This window comes from Podarcis vaucheri (genome assembly GCF_965113315.1).
Source record: "Podarcis vaucheri genome assembly, chromosome: 8".
Lineage (NCBI taxonomy): Eukaryota > Metazoa > Chordata > Lepidosauria > Squamata > Lacertidae > Podarcis > Podarcis vaucheri.
The window spans coordinates 6288947-6310551 of NC_138766.1; the positions used below are offsets into that span (position 1 = coordinate 6288947).

The 21605-nt window shown below is 51.3% G+C and overlaps 1 protein-coding gene across 1 annotated transcript; it reads left to right on the forward strand.

Annotated features, from left to right (window-relative positions):
- The first annotated feature begins 9427 nt into the window (after window positions 1-9427).
- LOC309538582 (protocadherin-10-like) lies at window positions 9428-20731 on the forward strand. Its single transcript, XM_082234249.1, has 4 exons — window positions 9428-12860; window positions 17000-17052; window positions 17162-17250; window positions 17585-20731. The coding sequence occupies exons 1-4, from the start codon at window positions 10233-10235 to the stop codon at window positions 17842-17844; spliced, it is 3030 nt and encodes a 1009-aa protein (XP_082090375.1). The 5' UTR covers window positions 9428-10232; the 3' UTR covers window positions 17845-20731.
- The last annotated feature ends 874 nt before the right edge of the window (window positions 20732-21605 follow it).

Genomic DNA, 21605 nt, shown 5'->3' on the forward strand with positions numbered 1-21605 from the left:
CAGAGGATATTCCTGGGTCCTTCCTTTTGCAGTTGGTTGCTCTTCATCCCTGACTAGAATGGTTTATTAGAGACTGTGGCTTGGTGTTGCTAGCCTTGTGTGAGGTTTAGGATTTTAATATTTTCTCTCCTATCACATGGAGACCAGCAGTCCATCTTGTGAGTTAATAAATACAAACACCTCATTGACACAGCCATTTCACTTCCCTAAAGGCACCTGTGTTCATCTCACCCAATTTAATGCAAAAAGCTGAAGCTCCTTCAGGGAAGGATGGATGATTAACTTACAGAGGGTACACACATCACAGAATACCTCCACCTAGCACTCCTTCCACCCCCCACCCCCAAGCATCCAATTGTAGAAATGCAGCTTGCTGCAATTGACTCTCCACATTAATAGCAATATTGTGAGTTTCATTCCTGCTTGGTGCCCTTTCTAATCTTCATATAGATGTTCCCCAGGGCTGCATCAGCCTATCAGGCATGTCTCAGCTTTAAACAGTTGATGCATCCACAGATATAATAGTTGTAGATGAAATAAATATATATAAAGAATGTAATAAAACAAACAAACAAAAAATCAGAAAATGGAAGAGTTTATCCCCAAACCAGCTCTTGCAATAAAGGTATTTCCCTCACCCCTTAATCATCCAGCATTTGTTTTCAATTCCTCTGCGAGAGATTTCTAGCACATTATTATCTTAACCATCTTAAGAATTTGGTGTGCATGAAAGTGGAATAATAATATTGGCCAGGCCAGGCTGGGAGCCAGAAGGCAGCTGTGCCAAGGCATCTCAGCTGTAACCTGCAGCACCCCCTGCTATTTCCAACTCTGGCTCTTTGCCCAGTGCTGCCAATGCGCATCAGTGCTGACCAGCAACATCCCTGCTATGCTTGCCCTGGCCACCCACACGACTCTGCCTGAGTGCATCACTGCTGACCTACAGTAACCCCTTCCTGGGAGAAGCATGCAATATTGCCAGAGCACTGCACAGTGTTGTGCTTTGATGGGCAGGGATTCTTGCTGCTCCAGCCCTGGGCTGCTTCCATTACAGACTGTCAGCTGTGCAGCATTTAAAGTATGGACCCTCCCCTATGGGGTGGGATCATCTGAAAAGGCCAAATTCTTTTCTGCACATAAGTCAGTATTTCACTGAGCAGCTCAGCTCAACATCAGCTTCATTTGTGAGTAAGCCAAAGTATGTGCATTTGAAACAAACACATCTTCTTCTCCTGGCTGCTCATGCCTTTATTTCCCTTTTCATCTCTAGTTTTGCTCCATCTTCTTTGGACTGCAAACCTTTTGCAAGAGGATCTGTCATACCTGGTTTTTTTTTAAGTGCTGTGCACATAGATGACACTACAATACATGGTAAGTAAATAAATAAAAATCCAGGATTATGCCAAGTGCTATGACTTCATCTAATTTATTTGACTCTCCTATTTGTATTTGTTTATTATTACATTTATATACCACTTTCCTCCAAGGAGCTGAAGGTGGCACACACACTTCTCTCCTTCTCCAGATTTGAATCCTGGTCTCCCAGGTCCAAGTGCAACACTCCAACCACAACACCATGCTGCCTATCTACTCCATTGGCTTTGTGAATAAAATAAGTCCTTTCTTTATCTGGGTGTGTGATCATGCAGCAGCCCTATGGTGCTGGGATCATAATCTGTGTTGATGGTGGAAAACAACAGTGTGTTTTAGGTGCTCACCCTCTTCATGTGCCAAGGCGGGTACCACACTGACTGACTGGCTTTGCAAGAGCGCAAGGGACTAGCTTCCAACTGGTCTAGGTGCAACCAGACAGCCTGCCTCCTCCTGGCAGTGATGGAAATTAACTATATCTTTTTGGCCAACTTGCCTAAAAGTCATATTTGTAAGTGCTGGAAAATCAGTTTTTTTTATCCCTGCTGTCTGTCTGCAATATGTTATTCGTCTTAAGGGTTGCCAGTTAATTCTGGAATTTCTGAGAGGAATTCTCTCCTGATGGGTAGGTGAATAGTTGGCTGCTCTTCCCTGAGCTCAGGTGTGATGACACAAAAGACTTCACACAGAGCTTAAGCAATTTCCCCTCTGAACATAGTAATCTCCAGTTCATACCCAGAAGTGGGTTGATCATGCTCCATTCCAGTTAAACTGGCCTTTTCTATTTAAAGAATGATGGGCAAGTAGGCTCAATGGCAAGTAGAAAGGCTGGATTGTACGTATGCAGAGATATATATTGTTGCACGCCACCCCAACCTCCAAGCGGTGCGAGATTCTCCCCCCCCCCCCAGTTTCCCAGCTTCCTGCTTTGCTTCTAGCTCACATCATTCAACACTCTGTCCTCAACTCTGGTTTTGTCTTTCTAACTACGAGTTTGGGGAGGGCCACCACTCGTTTTCCATCTCTTGTTCTCTTAATGGCCCATCACCCAGGCTATCACTAGGGCTGGGTGATATATCGACATATCACCCCAAACCAGTTTGAAGTCCATATCATGATATCAGTTTCATGAGTTCTGACTTGGCAATATATCGTGAATCATGGGGTGTGTGTTTTTATGGGTGGGTGGGTGCTATACAAAAATCACAATGTAGGAAAAATGAAGCCAGCCAATGCCTCTCCATTGCTTCATCCTTATTTCAGACATTGTGATATATTGATATATCACAATGTCTAGCTGATAATATATCACAATGTTGAAAACCAGGTATTGTCCAGCCCTATCTATCACCCCACCACAAAGCTAGCCTGGCTTTTATTTAAACACTTGCTGGATCCATGGGTTAGATTGCTCTTGGCATATAGCCTGTTCCCCACTCCCCAACTCACAACAATACTTTTGTTTCCCAGAGAAGAAAGGACAAGAATGACCAAAGAACAGCATGCTGAAGTTGCTGTGGCCACCTACTGGTGACCATGTGAAAGATAGTGTAATGACAGCCTTACAATTTTATTATATAGTAAGATAAATCCATAACTGGGAATTACGGTAATTTTCACTAACCCTAGTCATAAACCACTACAGTGCTGAACCTACTCAAATCTGAAGGAGCATTTTGTTTCAGTTGACTACTCAAATACAGTGCCCCCAGTTCCCATTCCATGGAGCCAGTGCAGGAGGATACCACGGTCAATGGTATTGAAAGCTGCAGAGATATTAACCAATAGGAGCAAGATTGCACTCCCCTTAACCCGTTCTCTGTAAAGGTCATCCATCAGAGCAACCAATGCCAGCTCAGTCCCATGGCTAGGCCTGGACATAGATTGGAATGGATCTAAACAATCCATGCGGGACGCGGGTGGCGCTGTGGGTAAAAGCCTCAGCGCCTAGGGCTTGCCGATCGAAAGGTCGGCGGTTCGAATCCCCGCGGCGGGGTGCGCTCCCGTCGTTCGGTCCCAGCGCCTGCCAACCTAGCAGTTCGAAAGCACCCCCGGGTGCAAGTAGATAAATAGGTACCGCTTACCAGCGGGAAGGTAAACGGCGTTCCATGTGCGGCTCTGGCTCGCCAGAGCAGCGTTGTCACGCTGGCCACGTGACCCGGAAGTGTCTCCGGACAGCGCTGGCCCCCGGCCTCTTGAGTGAGATGGGCGCACAAACCCCAGAGTCTGTCAAGACTGGCCCGTTCGGGCAGGGGTACCTTTACCTTTACCTTTAAACAATCCATGCCATCTAAAAATGCTTGCAGCTGCTCCACCACAGCTGTCTCCACCACCTTCTCCACCACCTTCCAGTCCAAGGAGTCCAGGCCTGGTTTCTTTAGGAGAAAACCCAGGACTGCAGTAGGCACCGCCCCCTCAGGCGATGAACCATACCGTGGACCCAACCAGTCAACTTGCCTCTGTGGTAGATTTAATAAGCCAGGAGGGACAGGGGTCAAGAGGGCACTGAGTCAGGCTTACAGCTGCAATAATGATCCCTGAATATCTATGACAGGCATGTCTTGCTGTTTTTGGTGTACCTTCCAGTATTTCAGTGAGTACTCTTTCTGAATTCTCACCGAGTTGTAGATTTATTACCACATTCATCTATAATTTGTACATATAATCCTATATACACTCTCTGCAGTTGTTTGTTGATTAACAGCTGCACTACCTTGTCAAGATTGTGAAAAGTGGTGCACCCCTACTGCTGCCATGGTGTGCCTGTTTGTTTCACAATGTTATTTTACCTGAATATAACAGTTTACAAGCTTCCTTCACAGCCATTGATGGAGAAAGTCACACAGCCTCCACAATGCCAGACAGAAAATGAAAATAGGTTTTGGCGGAGTCCACAAATATTTCCCTACGGAAAACTGCAGCCTTGAACATGGACTTGGTTCTGCTGTACTATTTTTCACGAGCTCACAGTCTGAACCTCTCCAATTAGCAAAAGCTGGGAAGTGAGGATCCTTGTAGGACAAATGAAATTTTTAGGCCATCCCAGAGTGTAGTCTGAAGGCATGAGGCTGCCACCTTGTTGAAGCTAAGCAGATCTGGGTCTGCTCCATGCCACCTAGAAACCACGTGCACACCACCTTAGTAGGATATAAATAATACAATAAAGGTGGGGACCTATTGTTTACTTCTTCTTCTAAACAGGGAGAAGACAGTTGGGACCAATGAACCTTAGGTGCCTCCTAATCTCTGAGCACCCCCTGAGCCCACCCATCACTCTGTGGAAGATACCACCATTGTTTGGTATTCTGATAATGAATGAGTCCCCCCCCCTCCCAGCTCCCTATCAAGCCTTAGCTGCCTGCCCGGAAATTGTGCAGGAGAAAGAGAGAAGGCAAACAAGAAGGAAATGCTAGCAACTCTTCCCATTTTGGCTCCCACCAGGGGCATCTTGCCCATAGAGGCAAGTGGCGCAGGGCACCAGGGTGCTAAGTTCTGGAGGGTGCCAGGGAAGAGGTGGAGGCTGGAGGCGGCACCTACCAGCATCAGCTTGCTGCCCTCGCCCGCCTCCACCATGCCACGCTGAAGCAGCGCCATGCCTGGAGCCTCCACCTGCCATGGCCACCACAGCACGGGCACCAGGGAAGAGGAGGAGCCTGGGCATGGCATCAGTTTGTTGCCCTTGCCTGCCTCACTGAAGCAGCGCTGCGTCCGGAGCCTCTGCCTCTTCCCTGCTGGAGGAGCTGCCCTCCAGCCACTGCCTGCCTCCTCCAGCCCCGCAAAACTGCTGGCAGCGCCATAAAAAGGTCGTAAAAAGGTCGGCAACTCTGGGAAACGGGGAGGGGGGCGCCAGAGGCATCTTTGCACCACACCACTGGATGTACATTAGATGGCCCTGGCTCCCACCAAAAAGAGAAAAAGGGGAGCAGGGAAGGCCAGCGCTCAGGAAGGAACCCCCTTGCTCATCTTGACTGTAGGAGAGGCTCCAAAAGCGGCCTTTGCAATTGCAGAGAAGGACAAGTTGTTGCCCACCAGGAGCCACACTCCCAGCCCTGCAAATGGCAAAGGTGGCAGGTAGGCTGGCTGGCGGATCAGCCCTTTTGTGCTTCTCCACCAGGACAGCTCTGTGCCCTGTTAGACCTTCCTGCCAGGTGAGTCCGAGGCAGTTCAGCTCCGGGACCTTCGAGGGCGTGGGGAAGGGCTGAAAAGGTTTTCAGCAAATCCAAGAAAACTTATTTTAGTTTAAATAAAAAAATTCCTTCCTGTAGCACCTTAAAGACCAACTAAGTTAGTTCTTGGTATAAGCTTTCGTGTGCATGTACACTTCTTCAGATACACAGTTTAGATTAGTTTAGATTTGTTAAAAAAATAAGATGAAAAAGGGTGTGTTCTTTGTAATTTTGCAAAATATACTCGTTAACCGCATGAAAGGTACTCCCTGGTGTTAATTTTTTCATTTAACTCCCTAGTTTTCAAATGACTGAAGATTTTGACAGATTTTTCTGAGCACTTGGGGTCAAAAGAAAGTAATTTAAAACAACTGTTGGTGAGACATTTCTTTCTGAATCTGCTAGATCAGGGGTCTGCAACCTTTAAGACAAAAAGAGCCACTTGGACCCGTTTCCGAAGGGGAAAAAACTGGGAGCTGCAAAACTCGTCATTATAAAAATAACTTTTTTCTCACTTTTTATTATTTCTTTGTTCGCCTCCTCAGAATTACTCCTCCTCATAGAAATAAATGAAAATTAACAAGTTACCTTTTGTGTGTGTGTGTGTTCTTCACTCCCCTTCAAAACAGTGACCAGCGTACATGCCCCCTTTCAATGCAGTGACCAGCGTACATGCCCCTTACAATGTAGCGGGCGGGTGGGTGGGAAGGTGACGTTGGGAAGGTGACTAACGCACGCACCGCCCCCATGCGACGTCACAGCCAGAACAGCGCCCGCCACAGTGGGGAGTGTCGGGGCACACAATGCGCCTCCTCCCCTCACTAGTATCCGCCCCGGAGCCGCGGGTTGCAGACCCCTGTGCTAGATAGAGCCAGACAGAGGATGATGACGGGGGGGGGGGTGTCTTGCAACGCCTCGCCCCCAATCCTGCATATGTCCATGGCACTGTCCACTCTGGCCCGCAGTGGTTCTCCAGGGTTTAAGACCAGGAGCATTTTCTAGCCCTGACTGGAGAAATCTGGGACCCCCTAGACACGCATTGGCTTTGGTGAAGAAGAACTCACGCGAGGGCCCCTTTGCTGCTCATGGCCTTTGACTGGCCGAGGGTAGGAAAGCATGGAGTGCGTCTCGCTTCCCCCAGCCACAGGCCTGGAATGCTGGGGGAGGGCTTGGCTGAGGGAAGTTAGGAGGCTGGGAGGGAAACGAAGGGAGGCCCTGGATGCATCCCTTTCTCTCCCCCACGTCACCCCCAGCAAGAGTCTCCACCGAATATTCTCAGCCTTCCTCCTCTGCTAGTCCCAACTAATGTAGCCTCATCCCAACAAATCCTGGGAACTGTTTACCCACAGGGCTATAATTCCCAACATCCATAACAAAACTACAGTTCCCATGATCCTTGGGTGCGGGCTGAAGCCATGGACTTTAAATCTGCTTTAGATGTAGGGTCTGAGCCTGAAAGAGGCTTGAAAGGCAGCCTGCTTTGGACTAGCAGCTGCCATGTGCCTAGCCAGCGTGGCCAATGGTCAGGCGTGATGGGAATTGTAGTCCAAACCCTTCCAACGGGCCGCAGTTTCCTGTCCTCGGGAGCTCAGGCCCTGAGTGTTTCCATGACCCTCTCGCACAACTAGCAGATGATGCTCGTTTGCACCCTTGGCAGATCCAAGGGCCGCCGACTAAATCATTTGCCCCTGTCTCCTCAAGCGATGCGTGAGAGTTCTGGAACTGCAGCGTTGGGTTCCGATGGAAGAGCGGGGTGGGGACTTCCAAGTTCCATGGGGGAGCGAGGGTAGAAGCAGCCCACGGGAACCAGGGAATTGTGTGGGTGTGGGTGTGGGTGTGGGTGTGGGTGTTGCAAACGAAGCAGGGCCGGGCTAGGAGTTATTTTCTCTGCACAGCTATAAGAGCACCCTGATATTCCCCACCAAAATCCGGAAAAGAGTGAAAACTCAAAGTAAGTGCAGACTCTCGTCCTCTTGTGTAGAATAAGTGCTTCATAATTGCATGTATGATCAAACAAGGGTAAACTCCATTTCTGGCAGCCAATTTAGCTGTTCATGGATGGCTCCCCACGGTATGCAGCTGGAGTGAGTTGCTAGAGTGCTTTATTACGCGCTGTTTGGGGATAGGGTTGTTTTTTCTTTAACTGCCTTGCGGGTGTTTAGAGGAGGGCGGGGGGATGAAATAAACTTTATTTATTTCTAAGTTTGTCTCCAGTGTTTTACTTTTGAAGAGAGAGAAAGAGCAGTGTGTAAACAGATGGATGTGTTGCACCAGTGAGTGGAAAGCCTTGTGTCGGTAAACCTGCACTGATGAAACACATCTGACCACTTGCCTCAGGTTACCGGGAAGATCAATCTAGTGAGAGGTGTCTTCACTACGACTAGCCCAGCCTCCCCCCCCCCCAAGTGGAAGTGTGCTGTGACTGCCCTATAGCTAGACTGCCCCATAGCTAAATCTCTCCTCCTTTCTCGGAGTTAGGATGAACCCTTTGCCTTTCTTAAACTTCGAGCCTGACGCCCAATATAGTATCCTCGCCCAGTCCCCCTCCCCCCTCCCCGCAAGTGATTTTCACTGTGGTGCACAAAAAAAGGACGGCCTCGGACAGAGGCTCGAAGATCCGGTGTGTGTGTGTGTGTGTGTGTGTGTGTGTGTGTGTGGAGAGATGGCGAGCAGAGGAGAGCGGCTGCCTGCTTCTTGCCGGATCTGTGTTCTGCTCAGTATCAGTGCAGGGCTCAATCTCCTCTGAAATCTGCGCCTCTTCCAAATCCCTTAAGTAGATTGTTATCAGATTATCCTTCCCTCGCCCCGCCGCCTTTAATCAAGCCGAGCTCGGGGAGGTTTTGCTCGGGGGGCTCCGTGGGCTTCCGCAACACCCCCTAAGGAACGCCGGGAGAAGCCTGTGGCCGTCCTCATCTGCCTGAACTGGGACTAGTAGGGATACGCGAGCAGCCTCCTGCCCGGAGGAGACCCGAGATGCTCGCTTGGAGATGCTGCTGGAGAAACCTCGCGTTTAGCGCGGGACAGAGAAGCTGATGGAGGAGACTCAGTGCGGGTGGCCCTCGGAGAAGCCAGGCCACCAGAAAACCAGTCAAACACCGTGAACGGGACGATGGAAGCGAAGGGGAGCGACGCCTGGACGCTCGACGGGTTTCTTGGCCTGCGACATAAGTCCCATTTAGGTCGTCGGGACTTTATTTGCAAACGTGTTGGAATTGGGCCTGAAAAGACCATTCGTTTTGATATAGAGAGGAAGGTGAGGCAAGAGCTGTCATCCCTCCTTCCTTGTCACGCGGGAGACCACAATTCGGCTGAAGTTCTGTAGCACGGTGCAAACCGGCTGAGCCCCGCTGTTTTCCAAGGGGCGTAAATCGAGGAACGACGCCTCGTGGTTAGGCTGCGGACAGAAGTCTTATCTCTGCACGCCGCGTAATTGTACCTACACCAGGGAAACAACCGGGAGGCAAAAAGCAGCAGGAGGAGGACTCCCCCACCTGCCGCGCAAACCGGAGCAGAATCAGCCGACACGCAGAGCTGGTCCTGAGCAGCGGACTGCAGTCAATTTATTTCAGCCTCCCACCTACGCCTGTGGCTGGCGTGTCAGCCTGCCTGGACCACTCTGCTGCGGAAAGGTTAATGTAAAACCTGTAGAGCAGCAGCCACACGGTGGAGCCTCCTTCCTCCAGGCGCTTTTCGCTGTTTCTGCTCTCGCCGTCGGAGTCGGCGGCATTAGAGGCACTTGGGAACTCCGGCGGCCCGGGAGCGAGGAGGAGGCGTGTTGGCGGGCGGGCGGGCGGGGGTGGGGGTGGGGGTGGGGAGGGCGGGCGCTTTCTCCATGACTCTGCGCTGATAGAATCAGCCTTGATCCGGCAGTCTGGGATGTAATCCTCTTCTCTGGTAATTAAAAAAACAAACAAAAACAAAGCAGCATTACAAGGAAAACGGTGTGCAGGAAAATGTAATCAATTCTGCAGAAGCTTAACCATCTGTTAAAGGTTAAATCCATGCGTGGAGTCTGATGTCAGAATAGGGAGGATTTGGCTTTCGATGTGTTTGAGGGCTCTTTAATCTACCCCGGAGATGCTGCTGTAGCAAACAGGGGCGGGAAGAGAGGGGATTCCTGCCATCGCCGAGCGGAATGAACTTTCTTTCTCTGGGAAGAGACCGAAGCTGAGACACCCGGAGAGAGCAGCGTCCTCCCCTCCAGCGACAGCGAGCGAGACCAGCTTCGGCGCCAACTAGGGTTGCTGCTCTTCAGGATCCACAAATTCTCCGCCACAGCCAATTTGTTTCATCGGGGACTTCTAAGCTATCCTCGCTTTGCTGATAATACACCGCGCCACGCTGGGAAGGTACCTGACCTTTTCCCGCATGGAAATGATTGCAGCCTCCTGGGTATAAGAATTAAAACACACACTCTCCCTTTCTCTCTCTCCCCTCCCCACATCGCTTCCGCCGGCTACGAAAGGGTTAACCATTCCGCCCGTCCTCGTCGCCGCCGCTCGGGCTCGGGCTCGACGGCGCTGTCCACCAATGCGGTGCTGAAATGGCAGGCGGGTCCTCCCTTGCCGGCTCCCCCTGCCAGCCGAAAGTAGTTGGAAGTCCAAGTCCATTGATGATGAAGACGCACAAGGGCGGGAGCGGAGGCTGCAGCTGCGGCGGCGCCAGTGCTCTGCCGCGTCCGCGCTGAGCCCACCGATGCCTTCTCCCGATGGAGGCGGCGGGACTCCCCGCTGGGTGAGGGGTTCAGGGGGGCCCCGGCTCGGCGCGAGGCTGGCAGGCTGCGCCGGGAGTTGCGCGAGGCTGGAGCTGTTGCTCCTGCTAACTTCTTGCTTGGCTCTGGCTCTGGCTCCGGCGCCAGCCGCGAGCCAGCTGCACTACTCGGTGCCCGAGGAACTGGAGCACGGAGCCTTCGTGGCCAACATCGCCGAGGATCTGGGGCTGGATGTGTCTCAGCTGTCGGCCAGGCGGTTTCGCATTGTGTCCCGGGCGGGCAGCAAGCAGCACTTGGAAGTGAACCTGGAGAACGGGATCCTCTTCGTCAACGAGAAGATCGACCGCGAGGAGGTGTGCGAGGCCAGCGGGGCCTGCCTCTTGCACCTGCAGCTGGTCATCGAGAGCCCGCTGGAGCTGTACCGCGTCGAGGTGGAGGTGCTGGACATCAACGACAACGCGCCCAGCTTCCCCTGGCAGGAGTATGTGCTGGAGGTGACGGAGTCGGCGCTGCCCGGCGCCCGCTTCCCCCTGGAGAGCGCGCAGGACCCGGACGTGGGCACCAACTCCCTGCGCACTTACCGGCTCAGCCCCAACGGTTTCTTCTCGCTGGAGGTGCAGACCCGCAGCGATGGCAGCAAGTTCGCCGAGCTGGTGCTGGAGAGAAGCCTGGACCGCGAGCAGCAGCGCAGCCACCGGGTCTTGCTGACAGCTTTGGATGGCGGCATCCCCGAGCGCTCCGGCACGGCTCGGGTGGTGGTCACGGTGCTGGACGCCAACGACAACGTGCCCGTCTTCGATCAATCCTCCTACACGGTGAGTCTTCCGGAAGACGCGCCCAAGGGGACTCTGGTCATCAGGCTGAACGCCACCGACTTGGACGAGGGCACGAACGGCGAGGTGGAGTACTCCTTCAGCGGGCACGCTCCGCCGAGGGTCCGAGAGCTCTTCAGCGTGGAGCCCCGCAGCGGGCAGGTGCGCCTGAAGGGTCAGCTGGACTATGAGCGAGCCAACCTGCACGAGCTCTACGTGCAGGCCAAGGACCGCGGCCCCTCCGCCGTCGCGGTCCATTGCCGGGTCTTGGTGCATCTCGTGGATGTCAACGACAACGCGCCGGAGGTGACCCTCACCTCGGTCTCCACGCCCGTCCTGGAGGACGCGCCTCCCGGCACCGTCATCGCCGTGATCAGCGTGCTGGACAGAGACTCCGGGGACAACGGCAAGGTGAGCTGCGAGATCCCGCCGGACGTGCCCTTCCAGCTGCAGTCCTCCTTCCACAACTACTACACCCTGGTGACCACCGACCCCCTGGACCGCGAGGCTGTGCCTGAGTACAACATCAGCATCACGGCTCGAGATCGGGGCAGCCCAGCGCTGGCCACCAGGAAGACGCTGACCGTCCATGTGTCGGACATCAACGACAACGCGCCGCGCTTCCTGCAGCCCTCCTACAGCGTCTACGTGATGGAGAACAACGCGCCCGGGGCGTCCATTTGCTCGGTCAGCGCCCTGGACCCGGACTGCAAGCAGAACTCCTACCTGTCCTACTCCATCGCCGACGGGCAGATCCAGGGCATGCCCGTGGCCACCTACGTCTCCATCAACTCCGACAGCGGGCACATGTACGCGCTGCGCTCGCTGGACTACGAGCAGATCCGCAACTTCCAGATCCAAGTGCTGGCCCAGGACGCCGGCTTCCCCCCGCTCAGCAGCAATGTCACCGTCCACGTCTTCGTGCTGGACCAGAACGACAACGCGCCGGTCATCGTGGCGCCCGTGCCCCGCAACGGCTCGCTGGCCGTGGAGGTGGTGCCCCGCTCGGCAGACCCGGGCTACCTGGTGGGGAAGGTGTCCGCCGTCGACGCGGACGCCGGCCAGAACTCGCGGCTCTCCTACCAGATTGTGCAAGCGACGGACAGCAGCCTCTTCAGCGTGGCCTTGTACACCGGCGAGATCCGCACCATCCGCGCCTTCCTGGAGAAGGACGCGCCCAGGCACCGCCTTCTGGTGCAGGTGCGCGACAACGGGCAGCCGCCGCTCTCGGCCTCGGTGTCGCTGCTCCTCTCGGTGGTGGACAGCGTGCCCGAGGTGCTGTCGGACTTCAGCGAGTTCCCGCTGGGGCCCGAGTCCGCCTCTTCCACGCTCACCCTCTACCTGATCGTGTCCCTGGGCTCCGTCTCCTTCACCTTCCTGGTAGCCATCGTCATCCTCACGGCCGTCAAGTGCCACAAGGACCGGCTCACCCTGCAGGACTACGGCTGCTCGCTCCCGCCCTGCGGAGGCGGCGGAGGCGGCGGCAGCAGCTGCTGCTCCTGCGACCCCTCGGGGCCCCCGACGGACATCTTCAAGAACTCCAACCACATCCACAACTCCCAGGTCCCCTCGGGCAACAAAGGGGCCACCAACTGCGGGGAGGGCGCGGCCGTGGGGGGCCCTCCGGGCTATTGCTACAAGGTCTGCCTCACCCCGGAGTCGGCCAAGAGCGACTTCATGTTCCTGAAGCCCTACAGCCCGGCCGCTCCCAGGAACAACGAGAAAGTCCCGGACAACTTGCCACCAGCTCAGGGAAAGACGCCCCGCTTGGCCAATAATTCTCTGCAGCCCTCCAGCCAGGTAACCTCTGGGGAGGGAGGGGGAAGCTGTGCCAAAAAGTGTCCGGAAAGTCCCTCGAAAATGATTAGGCAACTCTACGCCCCCCCCCCCGCCGCCGCCGCCCGCCCCAGCCTTCAAAAAAATAAATCCGCGCAGGGCGAAATCTTTTCATTCCTGAGCAACTTTTTAAAGATAATTACCCGGCCCTTTGATCAAGTGGCAGCGTCGACATTAGTAACCATCAGACAGCAAAAAATTCTCCACCAGGCTTCTTGCCGTTTTAGTTAATTATTTTGAAAACGTCAGGCTCGTTTTAAATTAGTGGGACGAGCGGAAAGCGCTCAGAAGTGATACTCGAGCGCCCATTAAGGCTGAGACGAGGAGCGCGCCGAGGAATCTGGGACCGGCTCTGTCGAAAGAGATGACAGCTCCCCTCGCCTGACGGCCCCGCGGCTCGTCTCGCTGCTGCTGCTGCTGCCTGCCTGTCTCTGCCCCTCCCTCCCTCTCTCCCTGGCTGCCTCCCACTCGAGGTCTCTCTCCCAGCCCGCTGGAAAGGCGCGAGGTTGGCGTGGGGGTCCCTGGCTCGCCGTAAAGGCAAGGGGTCAACCCCCCCTCCTTCACTCCCTCCCTCTGGCTGAGAGGAGAAAATCAGGTAGAGGCGAGCAAGCAGCCTCCACTCAGTTACTTGGGGGGAAGTCACACTGAATTCCCTGGGGTTTTCTTCGGAATAAGCGGGCACAAGCTCTCTCCCCCTCCTCTCTTTCTTACGCACCCACGCACGACACACACATCACATTCCATATCAGAGAAGAGAAGGGCTGCAGAGACGGGCCCAGGACGTCGCAGTGATGGAACAGTGGGCATGTTGTAAATGCACCGCGCCTGCAACTCCCCATAAGGGGCTCTAGCTTATCCTTTCTTCTGTCAGGGGAGCAATCCACCAGGCGGCTTTCCTGCTCAAGCCTCCTTGAAATAAATGACCAGGTCCCATTCTTTTCAATGGGTGTGAGCAGGAGAATTTCCCCGTGCGTGGTGCCCCAGAATGAGCGCCCCTCGCTCGATCCCTGTGGGGAAAGGAAGGGGTTAAGGCGGCACTCTGTTGCTGCTGCTGCAGAAGCAGCGCTGGGCTTGACAGATCTTTCTGCCTGGGAAGGACAAGCCCTGCCTGGAGCTGTGTTTGGCTCCTTCAGAGGCGCCTCCTTACCTTTGCCACGATCCCATTTGCTGAGGACCCCTCCGCCCTCCTGGCACCTCTTGAAATTGATGCTGCGCTCCTGTCGGTGGCAGGCGAGCGGAGGGAGGTGGAGACGCTTTGTGGGGGGAGACGAACGCCTCGCTGTTTCAAAGAGCGGATCCCTGGGCTGGTGTAAAAAAGAACAGAATAGGCTGGCTGCTGCGGGGAGGGGGGGGGAGAAAAAACCCTTGACAGATAGAAAGAGATTTTTATGTCAACATTTGTTAAGCATATAAATGAATAACGTCTAATTTTTCCCGATGAAATACTATTTCAATAACGCGATTAGCCAGGATGGACGAGGATGAAAAGCATAATCCACTTACAAACATTTGAAAACCACTTTTAACCATACAGCCCTTTTTAAACGAGCACAAGTCATTCTGCAGACAGGTCGTCTTCCTTTTTCACATTTTCGCTTGGATCGTTGGACACAGTTGTCTAATATGTTAATGCGATTTTCCTCTAGTCAGTTACAAACTCCCCCTAGTGACTTGATGTACGGAGCTGATTTCCACACCTCTCCGCCTCGGGCGGACCAAGGAGAGAGCAGCAAGGCCACAAAAGCTACCTCGCTACGGGGAGGGAGGCGGCTGGCGCTGCGGGGGCGGGGGAGGGTGATAAACCTCTCACCGGAAGGATCCAACAGCAAGACAGGGACAGTCAGAGAGACAAACAGGCCGTGGTCTCTCAGAAGAGATGGCATGAAAACGTATTGGGAGCATCTCCGGGGATATTTAGGGCATTCATCCATCCATTCCTCTTGAGTTAAAGGTTGGCATTTTACAGAGGAGGAAGAGGCCCACGCAGCAGGATCTCCCAGCAAGAGGCCTGGGGGACTTGCCCTTCCCAGTTTCTCAACCTGCTGACTCCCTTGCAGCGCACATGAGTAGCGCAGATGGGCGAGAAGCGCCCTCGAGGCCCGACCTTTGTGCTTCGGAGAGGGCAGGCGATCTCGGAAGGTTCCGAGGCCGGGTCACCTTTCTCCAAAGCCCCCTCGCGGAAAAGAGGCGACAGGGCTGAATCCCCCCCCCCCCCGCAGGACTCATTTCAAGGAGGGAGGACCATGGAGCTTGGCCCCCGAAGTCGCCCCTGCCTGCCTCGCCCTCCCCTCCCCGCTCTTTCCCGAGCCAGGCGCCTCCTGGTTCATCTCCTCCCGGGGCGCAGTGCCCCTGACCCGCTTGGCGAGGCCTCTCCATCCATCCAGGGTGGCACATTGGCAGGCAGGGAGCGAGGGAGGCTTCCTCCTCCCGCACCCAGTACGTGACCCCCATGCTAACGAGGCAGGCATATTAAGTCAAAGCGCATAACAATAGGACAATAATTGGGGATTTTCAAAGTAAGCCGAAGCGAGCGGCGCTTCCATTTCACAATCCAGCGAGTCTGACACCGAGATTAAAAAAACCCACTTCGGCAAAAGCCAAGTCGGAGCGCGCCCGAGAAAACGCAGAATACCAATGAGGGGGCCTCTTGGGAAGGAGCTCGGGGCTCTCTGGCTGGGGGGGGGGGGCTCGTCGCCTAGCTGTGGGAAGGAGCGCAGCCCCGGCGAAGGGGCTCTAAGCGGCGCCTCCCGGAGAGGGTCTTCCGCAACTGATCTCAGGCGCGGCAGAAACCCCAAAGAAGAGGCGCGGGGGGGGGGGGAGACGCGGCTTCCCTTCCTTTCCCTTCGGGCGAGAAAAGACCCCCTCGATCAAATCTTTCTGATAAGCAGCGGCTGACTGAGAGGAGCCCAAGGAAGTCCGGTTCTGCTATGTGATATTCAAGCTGAGGGCCCCATTTTTTAAAATCTCTGCGTTTGAAAACAGGAAAGAAGTACCCAAAGGAGCACTTTCTCAGTAGCTTTCACTTGTAGGCCGGCTGGTCCTTCCATGCAAACACATCGCTTGATTCCTTGACTTTGCATTACTTAACACTTGAAGGATCGCAGCCGAGTTTGCTGAACAGACACCGTGGTGTCCGGGGTCCTGTAAGGTGTTACAAAAGTCCTTTCTGTGGCTCAGGGATGAGTCAGGTTCTCACAGACAGCAATTCATGACTTCCTGCTTCAGGCAAGAGGGGATGAATTTGCATGCAAGTACCAACCCAGGGCTTTGTACAACTTTGTAGAACTCCCTGACTGGGACTCATGGAAATCAGGCCCCTGCTTCCCAACCAGGTGCTGTCTGGTTCAGGGGCCCTGAAAATGACAGTGGCTTTTGGAGGAGCAGAGGGCAGCCCAGCCCCCTTCCTTTCTGCCCAAGGGACACTTCCCTCCTGCCACACCATATAGCCTGACATGACCCACTGCTGTTCCTTGACTGCCATTCTCTTTCTTCCAGTCCCAAGCATCCTTCTGCTACTCTTAGTCCCAAGCATCCTTCTGCAACTCTCTGCTCCCTGCCATGAACCCCCCCATTCCCACACACCGCTGACTACCCACTAAATTGTCACACCTGACCAAGCAATTTTCCGAATCCTGCCAGCCCAAGCACCAAGATGTTCGCATCTCCTCCACTGATGGCTCCAACATGGTTGCTACCACTGCCACCACCTGTCAATGCTGGCAAATATCAAAGTCCTTGCTCTTCTCTGTACAATGCTTTATCTGATCTGTTCTTCTCATAGCCCCACTGCATTATTTTAGAGGGAATTATGCAGGATTAGCCATGTGTATGGGAAGTAGCTGCCATTATGAATTTGCATCTTTGCTCTATTAAGTCATGGCTTCTTGGTGCTGAAAGTAGTTAAATAATTTGCCTGAAGTGTGTACGGAAGACCCTGAGGGGGCCTAATTAGGCCTCTGTGCCTTATGTTTTATGACCCTGCTGTAAAAAACTGCTAGCTGCTATGCCTATTGAAAACACAAAAGGCTAGCAGAACAGCATCCATTGGTCAAGTGTAATGAAGGCAGATATTCTACTCAACATCCGCTTTTTCTCATTTGCAGGTGAAACAACCCAATACAGACTGGTTGCCATCTAAGCAATCAACATTGAAGAGGTACTGGGATTGGTCTGGGTCATTTAGTCATAAAGCAATGGCTATGGAGCATGTTAGGTGTTCTTACCCTAATCTTGGATAACTCTGTTTATTTGCTCCTCTTTTTTAGTTCACAGAGCCTAGAGGATGTAGGGGGAGTTCGTCGAGGAGTCCAGAAGGAACATGACAGGTTGCGCACTTTGGTCACTCCAGTCTCTGGTGAGTTTTGATCCTTGGATTCCCAGAATAGCATTTAAGAGCTGTTGGTATACGTCCATCAAATGTTTAGCTCCCATACTCCTTTGGAGTGCTCAATTCTTGCCATATTTACATTTATTTTGTTTTACTAGTTGAACTAAGCTATGGTGTGTAGATTTGTAGGGGTCCCAGCCCTTCAAGATTTTATTTTCCTGACTAAGCACTTCATATGGAAGCTTAGATATGCTATTGGGAACTGGATGGAGCATATCTCATGAATGGGACTATGTTTGATGTGCTGTGATCCCCCTGAGATTTTCTTTCTGTCAATAGATAACAACTTTCCTTTTCACAGAGCTCCAGAAGGCACCTGGTCCCTCAAACAGCATCTGGACACCTCGGTATGCTCCTGTGTACTCACAGCACATGTCTCCTCTGGATTACCAACACAACGTGTATATTCCGGGGACCCCTACTATGCCTGCCAATAAGGATGGGCCTCTGTTTCTGGATCAGGAAGCCAAAAACAGCTTCTCTACTTTTGGAAAGAGGAAGAAAATGACCACATATTGTGATATACATGACAACATGGTTATTAACAATAACTTGAAATAATGCTTGCTCTTGGTCAGTAGTGGGCGCAGAAGAGCACAGGGCGATGTCCGTGGTTCTGGTGAAGCAAGGCTGAGATTTCTGGACTTTGTCACCTGCACTGTTCTGCCTGGTACAAGTGGCTGAGAAGTCTTCTGTGCAAGCTGCCTTCCCTGAAAGCTTGATGATCTGTGAAAGACTGTGATGCTATGTCACCAACAGCAGTTGTAATTTGTGATTAAACTGAAATAAGTGCCACTGGACAGCGAGTGGTTAGTAGCTTTTGACATGAGAGAATTGATGAAAAGGAAACTAAAAGAATGTAGATTCTTCCTGTTTCATTTGTCAGGTCTGGTGAGGGCTCTAAGCAGGAAACACCACATGGTACTTTGATGTTAAGTGAAAAGCTTGTCTTCTATTGTAGAACAGGAATGTCTCAGGCGGTGGCAGGGGGAAGGGTATAGAGCAGGGACGGGACACCTGCGGCCCTCCAGATGTTGTTGGATTGCAACTACCATAATCCCTGGCCATGTGCCATGCTACCTGAGGTTAATGGAGACCAACAACATTGGTGGAGGGCACAGGTCTCCTCCTCCTGCTTTAGAGAATGTGTGTCTACAAAACAGCCATGACCTGCACACTTCAACAGGTCTTTGTGCAAGAGCTCCATTTTGTAAAATGTGTAGTTTTCTTCTTCTTGGTATGTGTGAATATATCAGGTGCACTTTTGTGTGTTTCTCATCCTGTTAGCACATCAAAATAGCTGCAATGGAAAATCACAGAAACCCAAGAAAATGCTTGAGTTTAAAGTAATAGGGATTTATGCTCTCATCCAGAAGGAGGTTTTACTGCTCTAGAAAGTGTGAATAATTTCTTATTGGGAATGGGGGTAATGCCCAGCATGCAAAAACCAATCCAGCTGCAGTGTTTAATATTTCACCTAAAGATAACAAAATTAAGTGGTTTATTTTTTTTTATCACACTCACTAGGATGTAAAGCAAAGCATGCCAGGTTTGGACAGGAAGTCTTTTCAATTGACATTAACCTTGTGGTTGGAAAGAAGGGGTTTCTAAAAAGGTTTGGTTTTGTTTAGATCGAAGCTTACACATGACTGAGGTCTGGAACAGAGATGAAGCAAGAATCTGACTACTTTTATCTCCCTGCCCTGCAACTATCTTTCTTATTTCATCATGGGGGCTTTGGTAGGGGAAATAAGACACAAACTGGACAGCCAAGAGATTTGAGGGTCCAGCTCACTGGTTGGATGTAGGAGTGCATTTGCTTAAGGAGGGACCGTATTATCTTGTGAGTTTAATTCCCATGAACTGTCAAAAAGAACAGTGATCTGGGGAATCAGGGCAGTGTATACTTAATTGTGCACACAGACAATCCAAATTCTGCACTAAGGAAAGTGTGATCTGCACAGATTATGCACATTTTCATAATTTTTTTTTAATATTGTAGTGTTTACAGTTCTGCATACTATATTCTGGTCTTGCTTGTCACAGGGAGGGCAGGACTATGCAGGGCACTGAAGCCCTCACCCCAGCTGCTGGAATTCTCCTCCAGCCACCCCTCTGGCTTCTGATATTTCAACTGGCATTTCACATTTTCAACCATATCTTCATAATCATAAGGGCTGAAAACTTGCCTTTTCAAAAAAAGAAAACCAAGCACCTCAGGAAGCAAAATTCTGTGCCCAGTACTGCATTTCGCATTTCTCCCAAGCTGCCCCAGGATGTCACGCACATTCCCCACACACTTTTGAGTGTATCTTCAAAGCCATAAAGACTGGATCTTTTTTTAAAATAAAAAAAACAAATAAAATAAATGTGATTATTTCAGGATGCCAAATTCTGTATCCAGTAATACATTCCACGCTTTTTTCCTGAGCTCTTGTGAAAACCAGGCATACACAGAGCTCTGCTAACACATTTTTTTTTAATGGGGCAAAGCTGGATAGGCAATTCTGCAGCCCCTAAAGGGGCATCTTTGAAACTTCTAGCAGAATGGATGCAGTTCTTCTCCCACAAGGACCTTGCAATCTACCAGGCTTAGGGGGGGGGAAGGCTATGTTATCTTCCTTTCTGCTAGCAACTTATGTGGATGGATGTCAGTGCAATATCTGTGGGAGGAGGCAATTATGAATTTTCAAAGATGGCCAAGCTTTTACTGCTCTGCTTCACCAAACATGGCTAATTTTAAAGGCAAAAGGGATCTTGAACACAAAGTCTTCACATTCTGAAATTGCATTGATAGAACATTGGGGTGGGAGTGGAGGAAGATGGTTCACTTGAAATAGAGGACCAATATCAGCATTTTCTTAAAGAGGCACGTCCTGCCCTCAGGTGTCTATCAGAAGATGGAGCCCCCTTCATCATCATCATAATGAAATGAATATTTTTTATTTATATCCCACCCATCTGGCTGGGTTGCCCACTCTGGGCAGCTTCCAACACATATAAAACACCAAGTATTAATAATAACAATCTGATCCAATTTAAAAAGTCGTAATAACTTTAAAATAAACAACTTATATCAAATAAAGCAATATTCAATAATCCATTAGAATCTAATAGTAAACAGTAAAATTAAACTTCAGCAAATAATCACTACTACAGATAGTGTAACTGGTCATATTTTCCTCCTGTTGATTTGTCATATATGTTGCTTCCTCTTTAGCTGTGTGCACCTACAATTTGGGGTATGCACTGTGTTTTTCTCCACACATTTAAGGATTTTAAGTTGCAGCTGAATTGGCTGTAGGCAAGTAAGGGTAGCTGGGGGGCCACGAAGCACCGAGGTCTGTCTGCTAGTACACTACGTAGGATAACACTGGTACTGGATCCCAGGGCAAAGGTAGCTCAGACCACACAGAAGCCAACAGTTGGAGGATGGAAGAGAGAAAGAGGTGAAGCACTAGCCTGAGTCTCTCTGTGCTTGCAGTGGCAAGTAGCATGGCCCTGCACTTGCTTTTTACCAGTACTGCATCCTCTTTGTAAGGCTAGTGGGGAATCAAAGGCAAGTGAAAAGGCCATGGGTAGAATTCTGCCCACTAGCCACTGTCTGATCATGTTGTGAGTAGTTGCATGTGAGTGCAATTCTGGACTGTGGGGAAAACTGAAGGGAATCCCTAGGTTACCATCTTGCTCCAGGAATGTCCTAGATATGGGATATAAACCAGTAGAATGGCAGGCAGAATCTGAACTCAAGGCAGCCATGAGTCTTCAGCTCAAGATATTTGCTCTGTGTTTGTCTATGTGTGTTTGTAACAGGCACTTCAGATCTAGACATTTGTAACTCCACACTCATTTTTCTTAAGATTGGCCTGTGTGAGCAGTAAGTTATTTGTTGAACAGTTCAGTCTGAGAGGCCCATTTAAGATAATGCACAGGTGGGAATAATCTTTCTCGAAAGATACATTTTTTCCTGTATGCATGGAAACTGTGTTGACAAGTCTGCCAGAATCACAGAAAGAAAAATTGCTAGTATTTTTTGTTTGAATTATAGCTTATTGCCTTTTGAACAATACATGCAGTGCATGAAGAATTCTTTTCAAACAAGTCAGAAGTTTATTACACAATGTTTGATTTATACCAATAAAACTGTTCTTTAATAGTCCAAAATGGAAACCTGCCTTTTTATTTTGCTACATCAGGACAATTTGGGGGTGGGGGTGGCTTTGAGGGTATGGCTTGAGAGCCCCTGAGCTGCAGTTCAAACAGACCATTCTACAGCAGTCTTTTGAAGTGCAGTTACTTGTTGCAATTACAGTCTCAAATGT